Consider the following 14,429-nt stretch of genomic DNA (forward strand, 5'->3'; position numbering starts at 1 on the left):
AATGTAGTTTTAAGCCTGGTTTGTAAATGCTTTCCCGTAAAACGACTGCTAAGGATGATCAATAGATATAGAGTATAACTGCTGTTTGTTTGGGTAATTTTTTTACTATGATTCTCACTGAAAATAGGCTGTGGCATGTAATCATACATAATTAATCATTATTAGTATATTTTTTTTGAATTCAATGAAAGCTTGTGTATACAGTGGCAGTATGACTATAATATAAAAATTTCTAAGTATATTAAATATTTATACAAAAACATTAGTCCAGAATAATTATACAAGTATAAGTTAGTTCTTCTATGACATTAAAAATATACAAATTTAAATTGCTAATTCCAATTGCTAAATTTGCTAATTAGAACTTAGAAGAGGGCAATTATAAAATATTTTGACTTATTATGTTAAGAATAATATCTAATTTCGTCTATGATAATATTATAATTTATAAAAAAATGTAATACTAATAAAACAATTAAAAATAGCTTGCCGTAGATAAAGCAAAAATAACTATTATACTTGGTGCCTTGGTGGCTTAAGATATTGCAACCTATATCCGTCTCGTGTAATACATAGCTATTCAGTACAGGCATATTATAATAGCTATATAGTATATACCTACGTGAATAAATGTCTCCCGGACAGTGCCACGGGTTTTTAGAGATAATGATGACGAAGAGAAGAGCGAGGACGACGACCTTTTCATCCATATTAGGTATATGTATAATATATGTGTACAAGATTCGAGATCTCGAAAGCTGTACTGTGTACATACGCTTTAGTTTTTGACTATTATATACAATATAATATTAATATATTATATACCTATATCTACCTACGTTAATAACGTAATACCAAAACGTACGTACTTCTTAGGAGTATAATATAGTTTATAATAATAATAATATAATTTTTGTGTCATTTACACTTTAACATGCACATATACCAAAGAATTAATGGGTGTCCAGATCAATCGATTCTTGAACCGTTGGTTACTCATCGAACGAAATTATTTATTATATAATTAGAAAGTACTATACAATGCATAATATTAGGTAAGACAGGTAAATGGTTTATAGAAAAAACAACAGTTTAAAATTGTCAGCTGTTCCAAAATAATATTTTTGGTAAATTTTTTTACGAAAAATTGTATATAGGTACTTATTACTTAGGTCTTAGACACTTATTAGTGCTGTACTGCTATGTATTCAAGTTCAAATATTAATATTTTACTATCACTCCATAAACGGATGTCGGCTGCTCTCCGTTAAAATGGCTACTATTAAATATACTTTTATGGGCGAAGAAAATTCAGCACTTAAATTTTGGACGACTTACGAATCTTGAAAAAATAATATACAGGTGGCAGTAGTTCTATATAATATACATATACATATAGGTACAAGCGAGTTTAGGAGAAATTATTCATCATCTTTTAGACGGTACAAAAAAGCAAATAAATGAAATATAAATACATTTTACAACGTATTCATCGCACGTCATTAAATTATAAGTACTGCAGGTAGAATGAATACTGACTATAGTGACTATTAATTATAGTACCCATAACCCATATTATAGTAGTTTTACGCGATTTGACGATGCGTCTGGCGGTATTATACACAAATACACATTACACGTCATCATTAATCTTGTCGTTGTACGGACAAAAACTTAATAGTTTATTTACAGAAGGATAAAAGTATTAGGGGCAATACGCCTATTGCCTGTGGCCTATGTATATATACAAATAATAAATATAATTTAAATTTTCATTTCACCTCATATATATAGGTTTCCACTATTTCTATGAAAACGTGTATATAATAAAAATAAACTACTCACAATTTATTCCACACGACGGAATTACACCACGGCCATCCGTACAATTCGTGTCTGTGGTGTAATATACGATTTTTTTTTTTGAGGGTCGATGACCAAAAACAAATCTCTATTTAACACTGGATCTGACATTTATAAACAAACAAAATAGATAATTTTAAGTGCAATAAAATACTTTTATAAAATTAATTTAATTTCTACTACTAATATCTTGTTACTTTAGCTCTAAAATAATTAACAAATAATAATAAATTAAAATTAAAATTTTTTCAACTTTTTATAACCAATAATCTGCTTAGCATTGTATTACAAAAAAATAGTGTGAAGTACAACATTTCTATTTATTTAATAGCAAAGTTTTTTACGTCTATGTATAGTATATATTGTATACGTATGCCCAAATATAAATCACTCCCCCATCGTAAATACGACATTGAATAACAAATATTCATTAATATAACTATAATAATATCGTATTGAATATTTGAACATTAAGTTTTTTGTTCGGAAAACACTATGCAATATGTATTATACATACATATTTTCTACCCGGGGTTTTTAAAATATCAACCGAGAATGATTGTCTACTGACTAGTGACTGCCACAGACCACAGTAGACATAGTATACTACGTCAGTACTCAGTACCTATATTATTTTTTTGGCATTTCTGTTCTCTATGCATTATAAATTTATACCAATTTAGAAAGAACAAATTCAAATTATTATAAGACCCGGCGATTGTAGGGGGGACATGGAATTGTAGAGGTTTAACCCTTAAATTGGTCATATTATTTAGAATAATTAAATATGAGTAGGTATAAACTTTATTTACACACCACCACACCGGTTAAAAAAATTAGAAAATAATAATAATTTTTTTTTTTAAAAATATACTCCAGCAATACGACATATTACATATGGCATGCTACAAATTACAATCAACTATGCATAGCACACCACAATAATAATGTAAACATGTGATGTAGGTATCTTTAATGAGTAGGTATGTAATGTTTTGGACGTTTTGGTCTTACGAAATCCTGCGTATGAGATTATATTATGGTAACTAGTACACCATTATACCTATCTAGTATCTACTGCTACCTACAGGCTATGATTTAATAATCACACAATGTACAATAGGTATAATAATTAATAATATACAGATTTTATAGATGGGCGGTGTAGGTACGTGAAATCTGTGTAAATAGAATTTACTTATCATAATATATAGATATTACATTATTATTCTTTTGGTAGTTACTAATCCATTGTCTATTGTCTGTGGTTACATAAACATGTATAAATATTAAAGTTTTGAACCATTCTTCGTATAACAGCTCGTAAGTCGTGATTACTTTTTTATACATTGTTGTATAACGGGTATTTGAGAATATTCAGTTGGTGCTCTTTTCTTCTTCATAGTATAAATATATAATTCATTGATTCCTATAATCGTAATGTCTACAAATCATTTCTACCGATAACTTATTATTCTTATTCATTATTATAATATTATCACATTTCCATTCTCTATAGACCTATAGCCCTGTCGGGATCGTTTGGTGCAGATAGGATTTATATTAGTATTTAGTACCAACTTCTGAAATTCCTAAATGAGAGTAGTAGGTGATGTGTAAATTTTTACATGAATTTAAAAATAAAATATGAAAGTTCCTCCACGATAAAATAAAAGGTACGTACCATTGACTTACGCCACATACCTATATGGCTATATTATATTGTATATTTAATCAGTTCTGAAGATGTTTACTTAAAAAAATTAAATTAGTACATAATTATTGTTGTAGATAAAATATTATTTAATTATTCAATATATTTTCCTGCCGTGGAATAAGGTAGTCCTAAAAAAGTCGAAGGGTAGCTAATAATATTATGTAAAATTTAGTACCTACCATATTTTTTTTCTAATAATGAATTATTATATTAAAATGTATTCTCGCGTGGCCGCGTGTAGGAACTGACGGGCGCTCATTGCCGCTCATGAATTGTCTCCCGTGAAATATTTTTAAAAAGATTACTCAAATTGCCTTCTATTTTATATAGGTAATGATCCTCTTGTATTTAAATCGCCCTCTAATAACTATAGTTAATAGGTTTAGGTACCTATATCCTCACATATTTTAGGAAATATTTATAAATTAAATAAACTGAGTAAATTGAGTTAATATCGATTGATTTAATGTCAATTAAGATTACCTAAATGTTAATAAATAATTATAATATTTTAGTTAATAGATTGATTCTCCAGTAATAATTAAAAATTATTATAGTTATGGTAACAATAATTGTTCTATGTAATGATTCTTTTCGTTGGTTTTTAAATAAGCTGAACATATTTTTTTTGTACAAGTCCATCGTTTAATATTCATTACTCACTAGCTAAGTTTTTTAAATTCCAAACTTAAAACCATTTTCGAGTGTTACCGAACTAACACACTACACATTTACCTTTTTTTTTATCGTGTAGAAACTTACTTCCACCAAAATGTAATACCTACCTACCAATTTAGTATATTTAATTTTAACACTCTTGTGAGTTCCACACTGCTACCTAATAGGTTAGGCACCTATTATTATTATCCTATAAAAAAATGTATTATGAACGACTATGGAAACAATGTTTGATGTATAACTCATAAGTAATTATTAAATGCATAATAATACACATATAATCCGTGCTTAAGTAATTAATTTTTCGACGATTTATTCTAAACAACTGAACTATTGACTTGTAATGTACCTACCTACCTAGTGTCAATTTGTAATAATATAACCATTATTTACTTAATTAATAGAATCCAATAATCATTCTTCTTTATCTAAACATTATTTAACGTTATATAATATAGGTATCGGGTACATATACTTATTATATCATCATCATTAATTGTCTAAATTTCACTTTTCAAAATTATCTTCTGATGAATAGGCCCGGGGACTCCTTATAATATATTATACATATGTAGTTACACTCACTGTATTTACTGACTTATAGTTTTATAAAATGTATTATGGAATTGTTGAAATTAATCGTAGGCAAATATGAAATAGCCAAATAATAACAATAAATAGGTACTAATAGACAATAGTAGATACCTAGATATTTCAACACTAATAATTTGAAATGAATAAAAATACTAAAATAATTTCTAGAATTATTTATTGGATAGGTACTTCAAATTTTAAATTAAATATCTACATAACTATGTACTAAGAAATTATTTGTAATATTATGATATTCATACTTCGCAAATACTTACAGTAACAGTATAAGTAATAGGTACTATTGGTGAGGTTATTAGTTGTAAGTAAATTTACAATAGAAGTATAATACCAAACAATACATTATGTTGTAATTGAACAATATGAACATAATGTCATAATATTAACATATTATTAATTTTTTTCTACTTTATTTTTATAAGAATGATAGTAAATTAAAAAGGTTAAAAAAGTTGTAATTGGAATCAATTAAAATTTAAATTACATATATAAAAATGAAGGAAAGTCTATTACATTAAGAAAAAAATAGTAATTATAATTTATAAGACATTATGTAGATAATTTAAACTATCTAAACCATAATTGATTGGTATGTTAGATAACATTATAACAATAATTCTTAAATTCTAAGATTTTAAATTATTAAAATAGATACCTTTTAAAATAACAAATGAATAAAAAACTACTACTGCTAGTGTCTACTACTATTATTACTATTCAGATGTACCTACATGATTTGATTATATTACTTTTTATTTTAATACAGTATTTAAATTGGGAAATAATTTTGATAGGAAATGCAAAAGTGTACTAAAAATGTGTGTACTTACTAGTTACTACTTGAAAGTTTAAATGTTGTTTTGATAAAGGTATAATCACAAGAGATACCTATGCTGAAATATTTTTTAAAAAAGAACGCTCGCCTATAATTCAAGTACTATTTAAATATTTGATTATTCATTATGTTAGTTATAATATAAAATATTTAAATAATTAAACTGACTACAATATGAATGTCAGGTTGTAATCATCAAACATTTAATAAATAAATGGTAAGCTAATAATGTCCCATAAACATGTTTTAGTGACCTGTGATATAGTGGTACATAAAGTTTATTCAACTAAATAAATCAATTTTTCATACATAATATAATTCAGCATAAGGGCATAACTAACTATACTCATTCCAAAAGAAAAGAAACCAGATCTTATTTTCGCCTGCCACTGATCATTTCCTGTACTGTAAGTATCAGGAAGAAGCGTATTGTTGGATGATGAAAATCAGTCACTCGTTGGTGCCTTTTTTTTGTAAAGAAGTACCTATAGTAAACATTAACACATATTATTATCTTATTATGGTGAATGTAGTAATGTAAATAATATTTCGATTGGTGTTCCACAAGGTTCTGTCTTTGGCCCTTTATCATCTTTAGGCTCAACAACCAATAGGCAATATTTATGTTAATAGTCTTCTTAATGTTTCTATAAAAGGCTATATTTATAGTTTTGCTGATGATATTGCTATGTTTTTTAATAATAAAAGTATTGAAGTCATATTTGATGAGGTTAGTCTTTCATTAGATAGTGTTCAGACTTTCAGAGTTGATATAAAAATATTTTTTTTAGAATTTTACCTAAAAAAGTCTGATTATAATATATTATTTAATCTCAGATCTAATTTCAAAACCGCACATGATCTTTTCACATGTCCACATTTTTTAAATTGTAAAAATAAAATTGTATCCTGTAAATGACAACATATTCAAAGAGTAAATCATATTAAAATTTTGTGGTTGATATTTGATGAAAACTAAAATGGAATTATCATGTAGATAAATTGGTAAGTACAATTAGGAAATTATTTTATAACTTTAAAATATGTTTTTGATATTAAACATCTGAGAATTATACTTATGTTGCTAGTTCAATCTTTAGTTTACTATGAATTGCCTTTTTAGGATAGTACCTACACAAATTATTTGACTCCTTTAAATATACCTATTAATATAAATGCAGACATTGCTTGAATACCATAGAGCATAATTATAATACTAGAAATAACTGTCATTCTAATATTAATTTATATTAATATTAAATTTTATAAGACTGTAATCTTTCAGAGTCTATATACAAATATACATTGTCATGTCTTAAATTAAATTTATTAAATCTTTTTAACTTTAATAATTTTAACTCATGACAATTATATATTAAGCTTTATCAGTTTGATAATGTAACACTTAATTATGATTTATAAATCCTTCCTTTTCTTTATTTATTTTTATTTTTCTTATTTAATTAGCTTATGTGTTGTTATAAAATTCTAAGTCATTTTGTTTACATATTATAATGTTAAATAGAAACTATCACATCTTAGCAATCTTAGCTCAAGCTTTTAGATTTTTAGAAGTGAGCCAATATAATTTAACCTTAATTGTTATTATATCGTACTATTTTACTTTGTTATAAATTACTACTTTTCTTATGTACTTTGTGTTTTTGTTAAACTATAAATTGTATATTGGCAAAATAAACTTATTATTATTAACAGATATTTTTTCCTACATATTTTAAAGTTTGAATAATTTAAATAATAAAATTGGTGTTTAAATATGTGTGCTAATTCTGAGTATTGTTGTAAGAAAAATCAATAAAAACTTATTTCTGATTTCACTACCATATAAAATATGATGAACTTGTAATAACTTTATACATTATATTTATTGTTTACACATATCAATCAGTATGTTTAACAGTCAAAAAATAAAAGAAAATAAATTATTTTATAAAAATTATAAATCATCGTCTTCTTCAGAATCCGACACTATTTTGGATTGTCTTTTCTTTTTGGTATCCATGTCTGAACTGTCGTCTTCAGACGAATATATATTACTTTTGTCAACTGTAAAGAAACAAAAATGTATTAATAATATATAAAAAATAAAACAATATAAATTCAGTCATTAGCGAGAAAACTCACTTTTAGAAACAGATTTTTTGTTGAATTTGTTTTTGATAGCAGACAGGGATATGGCATTTTCATCATCAGATCCATCTTCCCTTTCAGGTTCTAAATATGAGGAACTGAGATTACTATTTGCTCCACGTTCTCTAGCTCTTTTTACTTTTGTTTCTTTACGCATTGATTGACGTAACTTTTCTTCTTCTCTCTATAATAGGAATTAAAAAGATAAATTATTTTCTACTACTTTAATATTAATAGTAATTTAGTTGTTGAAAAACAAAATTAAAGAAAAACAACATACATATTAATGTGTTCATATTTTTTTATAAAAGTAAATTAATTAACATAAATATTAAATGATGCTAACTTTAATTTTTTCGTATCTATTAGCATCAGGATCAGCTCCAACTTGAGACAATACTTTAATGCCAGAAGATTTTTGTGATCTATCAGCCAAAGACAAAGTAATTTTACGATGGGTGAATGATTCTGTTGAGTGAGGTCTGAATGACAATTTTGTACGAAATACTGCTTGACCTTGTAAACCAGTTCCTTGGCGAATAAATAAATGATTATGGTCACCCTACAAATATTATTTCACTATTAATCAATAATATATAACATCATATTCAAAGAATATATATTTTTTAATATGCACATTACATATGACATAATATACATAATAAAATAATAATGTAAAGTTAAATTTAAGTAACTATTTTTTTTAAATAAAATAATTATATAATTAAATTAAAAAAATTACCACCAAAGGCTGTTTGTAAACGTCAAAAATTTCTGAACCCAAATGCAATGACATACTACCATCAGACCATTTAATTACTCTAGTATTGCTTTCTTTTACTACATTTCCATCGTTGTCAAAAACTTCACGCCATCTTATAGTATTCTCTACCTTCAATTTTACTCTAAAAAAAATATACTAAAATAGTTTTTACAAACAAATTATATATTAAAACATTCAATGGTTTGATTAACCTAATACACTAACCTAACCTGAAATTTGATATACTTGAGTGTTATATTGCCTACAAATTGCTACTGGAATAGATTTTTTTATTTCGGCTTCAACAATAGTCATTAGCCGGAAAAAAAGAATTTTATATTTTCCATAATAATAAGTATGTACATAATAAAAAGTAATAATAGTGTTATTATCACATTCACTTATTCACTAAATACTTTTAAGTAAAGTAACCAGTTTATAAATAATTAGTTTTTTTTTATGAATTTTAAAAAAAAATTCAAATTGCAATATAACTACCATCAATTTTATTATGTACTTAATGTAGTAAATAACCCATTCAATTGTATCATACAATAGTAAAATAATAAGAATAAAGATGTTTTTATCTACATACCTTGCTCGACCTTCTTCGTCTAAAGTTTCTTCTTCATCAATTTCATCTTCATATGTTTCTCTATCATATGGTCTAGTTTCAACAGATAAAAAGTTGGGTAATTTTACAAAATGTAAATCACTTCCAAGGTCTACAGATATTTTTGGTATCTCAACAGCTATCCGTCTTTCTGGAATTGGTTCTTCAACTTCTTTTTCTTTTTCTTCTGTCTTATCATTATCATTATCACCATCATCATCTCCACCGCGGTCACTTTTATTGTCATCATTATCACTTTTATCACTTTTATCCCGATCGATGTCATCATCACTCATTGGTCTGGGTGTCTTGGGTTGGTCGTCATCAGAACTAATATCATCAGCTTCACCGAATAGGTCATTTTTTTTAGGGGCTATAAAAGGTTACACAAAAAACAATAAGTAACAAAAAATGTATTGAATTTATTAACTAATTTAAACTTACATTTTTCTGAAGCTTCTGAGCCACTTTTTTTTGTTGTTTCTTCTTTATCAGATGATTCATTGCCAGATACGCTAGAATTTTTTCTCATTGGTTGTCGTTTTTTCCTACCAATCATAGAACCATCACTATCATCAGAATCACCTTGCTGACTTTTTTTTATTTCTGGGGATGAAGAGTGTGATTTTTTCGATGCAACACTCTTTGGACTCGCAGAACTTGATTTTGATTTGTTACTTTTAGATGAAGCTCTACTACGGTTGGTAGAACGGCTTGCACGAGATGAGTCACTTTTGGCACTTGCCACTGACTGATTAGATGTTACTGAGCCAGCAGGAGTAGCTGAACGGCCTGATGCTGCAGATGCAGCTGATGCCGCACTAGAAGCCCTACTACCTGGTGATGGGGAACGAGATCCAGCTGGGGATTTAGAAGGGCTTTTAGATGGAGATGCTGATCGCCCTGAACCAGATACACTCCTAGAACGAGATCTTGATGCAGCAGAAGCAGGTGATGCAGGAGAAACTGGTGATATAGGAGATACTGGAGAAGCTGGTGAAGCTGGTTCTGATCCCGACGGAGAATTAGCTCGAGCCGGAGAAGCAGATTTCGATGATTGGTTACTACTGTTTGCTGATGATGAACTGGATACAGACTCTGAATCACTGGCATCTGAAAAATCAAAATCGAACACAAAACAATTAATACACACAATCATCGTGATACAAGCCACAATGGGTTTGATTAATGATTACAAATATTATACTAGTAGCATTTGCCTAAAATATTGTAATTAAAAGTTTATCTTACCGTTATTACGTTCGTCGAAGTTAACCATTTTGTCCGGTTTCAGGAACTCAAAAAACTAGTAACTACAAATTATAGAGGAATGGTAGCTTCAAACACTCGACTGATCAACAGTTTCTTGTTCCGGAACAAACAAAAATAGTCACGTAAAATCAAAACATTTTTTAGAAAAGTTTGAGAGCGTCAGAGCGACTTGCATGACATGAAACACAAGTCACAACTCACAACTAGTCACAAGTCACAATACGTTATAATCATATTATTTTGTTTAATGTATTTACTTGACGCTTCACACTTATCATTATTTATATTAATTATCATTATCACGCATAACGCCGGACAGCAGCTGATAAGACGCTCATTGTTCGTCTGGTGACCAGGTTTCTCGAACGTGAGGATGTCACAAACGAGTATAGTTTCTCTCTATCTTCTAAGAAAAGAGTTTGAATAATAGTAATAGGTAAGACCACTAATACCGTGTTTTATATCGTGTTGTGTGCAATACAAAAAATACACAAAATCCCAATAATTATTATTTTATTTCAAGTAGTCTATGCTTCCAGTAAAATACTTTTTAAAATTATTTAAAAATCTTATATAACAAATAATAGCATTTAGAACGAAATAGGTAAGTAATGAATTAATGAATAATTAAATACCTACTCATAAAGTTATGATAATTATTATTTTGAAATTAATAACATGAAAACATTGAAAATAAATAGTGAACTTAATTTTATACTTATTTATTTACACAGTTCTTAAATTTAAATACGAATAAATAATAAAGCAAGGTTAGGTTAGGTTATACCTACTATACAAAAGAAAAAAAATTAATTAGATAAATACCTTTTAAATTTTAATAATAATATGGTTGTGAAATTATGTAGATATAAGTAATTAAATTAAATTATTACCTATTTAAGTTAAGATATTCTTATTTTATTAATAACATATTTTTTATGTAAGTTGAACATTTGAAATTATCAAAACTATTAATACCTATTATGTAATGCAAACATAATTACCTACCATAGTAATAGTAATACATTGATATAGTAAGGATTTCGTTTATCATAAATCATTTATATGATTTTATAACCTGCCTAATTTTTGTATGTTAATACTTAATAAGTTATTAAATAATAAATTTTAATATCATATTTTTATATCCGATGATATTGATCTAGTATTCTAGAATCTAATCTAAATATATAACCAGTAGCCACTTGATCATAGTGACTATACTTTACTTATTATTTTGAACTAAATGCATACGTACTTAGCTCACAATATTTTAATATTTTTAAAAAGCAATTACTGCAAAACTTTCTATTTAACATAGAATTTGTTTTGAATTATTGAATATTTTGATAATTTGGTTCGATAATAGTATATTGTACATTTGTACATATATATATGCCGATATTCAAAAAATATTATTTGGAATAATTCACAACAGTGTTAACACCAGTATTTAAAGTATTTTTAACATTTACCAACTTAATTTGATAAAAATATAAAATGTATAAGTTTATCGAAAATAAACATACATTTTCACTCCTATTACTTATTAGTCTATCAATGCGTGTTTAAAATTTTAAATTGATATGTATTGAACTAATGCAGAATGAATGATGTTGGTAGCAAAATTAATTATTATTATTTAGGTTACTTATACTTATAATACATAATTATTTAAAAAAGTAATATTTATATTATTGGAGTATTAGTCAACTAATCAAAAATAAAAGTCACAAATGAAAACATTTATAACATCATACACTCGTTACTTCAAATCTTTAAACGATGAATTATTAGTATTGATTTTACAATGATGTGTTTTTTTTTTTTGTTTTTGTTTCTGTGTACAACATAACTTGTCGAAATAATGCTTCAATTTTAAACTTTAGGGGTGGTTTCCGATGGAAAAATGAATATCCTTGGTGCATTATACGGGACAAAAGTAAAAATTTTCCAACAGTTTTCAAAAGAATCGGGAAAACAAAAAAAAAGTGACGGTTAAACGGGAATTTTTAAGCAAAATCAGTTACTTAACGAATCACTGTAAATACTTGAATTTTTCACCAAATGTTTAAATTAATAGGTATTAGCGTTTACACAGTTAAATTTTCAAAATATTTTGGCTTTTTTTGAGCTATTTATAGATAAGTGATATTTTCGTTTTTTCTAAGTATTTTTTTTTCGAAGTGTTAATAAAAAAATTTGGATGGCCAAAAAATTTGAAAATTTAATATAAGGTTTCTTATAAGTTATAAGTTAGTATAACAGTGATTCAAAAATTATAAGAATACATACCTATATACATATAGGCACAATTTTTTTTTATTAGCGTTTGAAGTTCAAAATTCAAATATTGACAAAGTTCGTCAAAATCATGAATATTTGCAAATATATTTGTAGTTATAAAAATGCTCGTAAAAATGTATACAAAATTTTGTATAAGTAGCTAAGACTTGAAAATGTAATACAAGATTTTTCAAAAGTTTGGCTTAAAATAATTATAAAAATTTATCTTAAGTTTAAATTTTTACGAAATCCAAAATTCACTCGTAAAATAACGATTTTCTATTAAATAATTTTAGATTTTTTCCATACTTAAAAATTACTAGTCGTAGAAACTTGAAACATACATCAGTTGTTTTATGTTTAAATTGGTATTTTCTGTACATGATTTAATTTTTGGGTATTCAGGTCATTAAAACATAAACCACATTTTTCATTACCCAATTTAAAATATAATATATTTTATAAATTATATCCTACAATCCTAGGCTGATAAATCATCTCCGTTCAGAATCGTTTTTCGTAGGTATATACAATAATACTTATTATTGGATTCAAAATTAACACTACCTACCATGCATAGGCGCCCGCAGAAATTTTTCTAGGAGGGGGCAATGTTACGATTTTTTATATGGTAAATATTAATTTATCTTAAAACATTCAATTTAAAAAATATTTTTGAAAAACCGGGGGGGGGGCAAATTCCCCAACTTAATTCTATGCTACCATGTATAATAGTGATTCACACAGCACCTAATGTACAATAGAGCGGTACTCACTTGTCCATGCTTTTTTTTTATATTGAACCATATTATTTTATACTAATATAAATATTGTTTTTAAAATTTAAAATTGATTCATTATGATTAGGGCTGGGATTTTGATGCAAAGGCATTTTTTTTCTGGTGTTTTAAAACGTTGTTCCGTAGACCGTAAGTATAAGATGTGTTCTGAGTGATATTGATTGAAAGTGTTTTTTTTGCATTTCTTGATAAAATTAACTTAAAATGCATTTCTTGAGGATTTTAGTGCATTATCTTAGTTTTTAGAGCATTTATCACAATTTATTCATTAATTGATAAAATAAACAAAAATTTTTGGGATTAACAAGAGACTTTCGGCAAAATGCTAAACTGCAAACTATACAGCACAAGTTATTATCGATAAGAATTTTATCATAGCTAGACTTCGATAAGAATTACTGAATTAGTAATCAATTATTAGTACGTTCAGAACTAAATAAATAACAAATACTATAGAAACAATACTATAAACATAAAAATTAAAATTAAATTTTTTTCCCAATTTTTAAGCTATAATAAGTATAATTTAAATACATTTTTATAGTGCATTTTTTGAGATTTTTAAGACATTAAAATCCCAACCCTAATTCTTATTAAGAAAAATATATATAATGTATATTAAATTATTTTATGTCTGCTTGAATTTTTATTTAGTTTGTTTATTATATCTTCAGGTTTTACTTAGTAAGAAAAATGAATGATAATTGATAATTAAAAAAAAAAATTAAAGTAATACACTTCTAATCAAGCTAATATTATAATAGGTATATATTTTATTAATTTAATATATTTTTACATTCTCGGTGTTGTATTTACAATTCATAGTGTATACGATGTTT

The 14,429-nt window shown here is 26.3% G+C and overlaps 1 protein-coding gene across 1 annotated transcript; it reads right to left on the reverse strand.

The window, feature by feature from the left end:
• Positions 1-7,572: 7,572 nt before the first annotated feature.
• LOC114121885 (another transcription unit protein) lies at positions 7,573-10,778 on the reverse strand. The gene is made up of 7 exons (XM_027984382.2): positions 10,484-10,778; positions 9,677-10,345; positions 9,215-9,605; positions 8,599-8,761; positions 8,203-8,418; positions 7,851-8,040; positions 7,573-7,772 (listed from the first exon to the last, which is right to left on the reverse strand). Exons 1-7 carry the CDS (start codon positions 10,509-10,511, stop codon positions 7,663-7,665), a joined length of 1,767 nt encoding a protein of 588 aa, XP_027840183.2. The 5' UTR covers positions 10,512-10,778; the 3' UTR covers positions 7,573-7,662.
• Between the last annotated feature and the right edge of the window lie 3,651 nt (positions 10,779-14,429).

Source organism: Aphis gossypii, chromosome 2 (assembly GCF_020184175.1).
Source record: "Aphis gossypii isolate Hap1 chromosome 2, ASM2018417v2, whole genome shotgun sequence".
Taxonomy (NCBI): domain Eukaryota; kingdom Metazoa; phylum Arthropoda; class Insecta; order Hemiptera; family Aphididae; genus Aphis; species Aphis gossypii.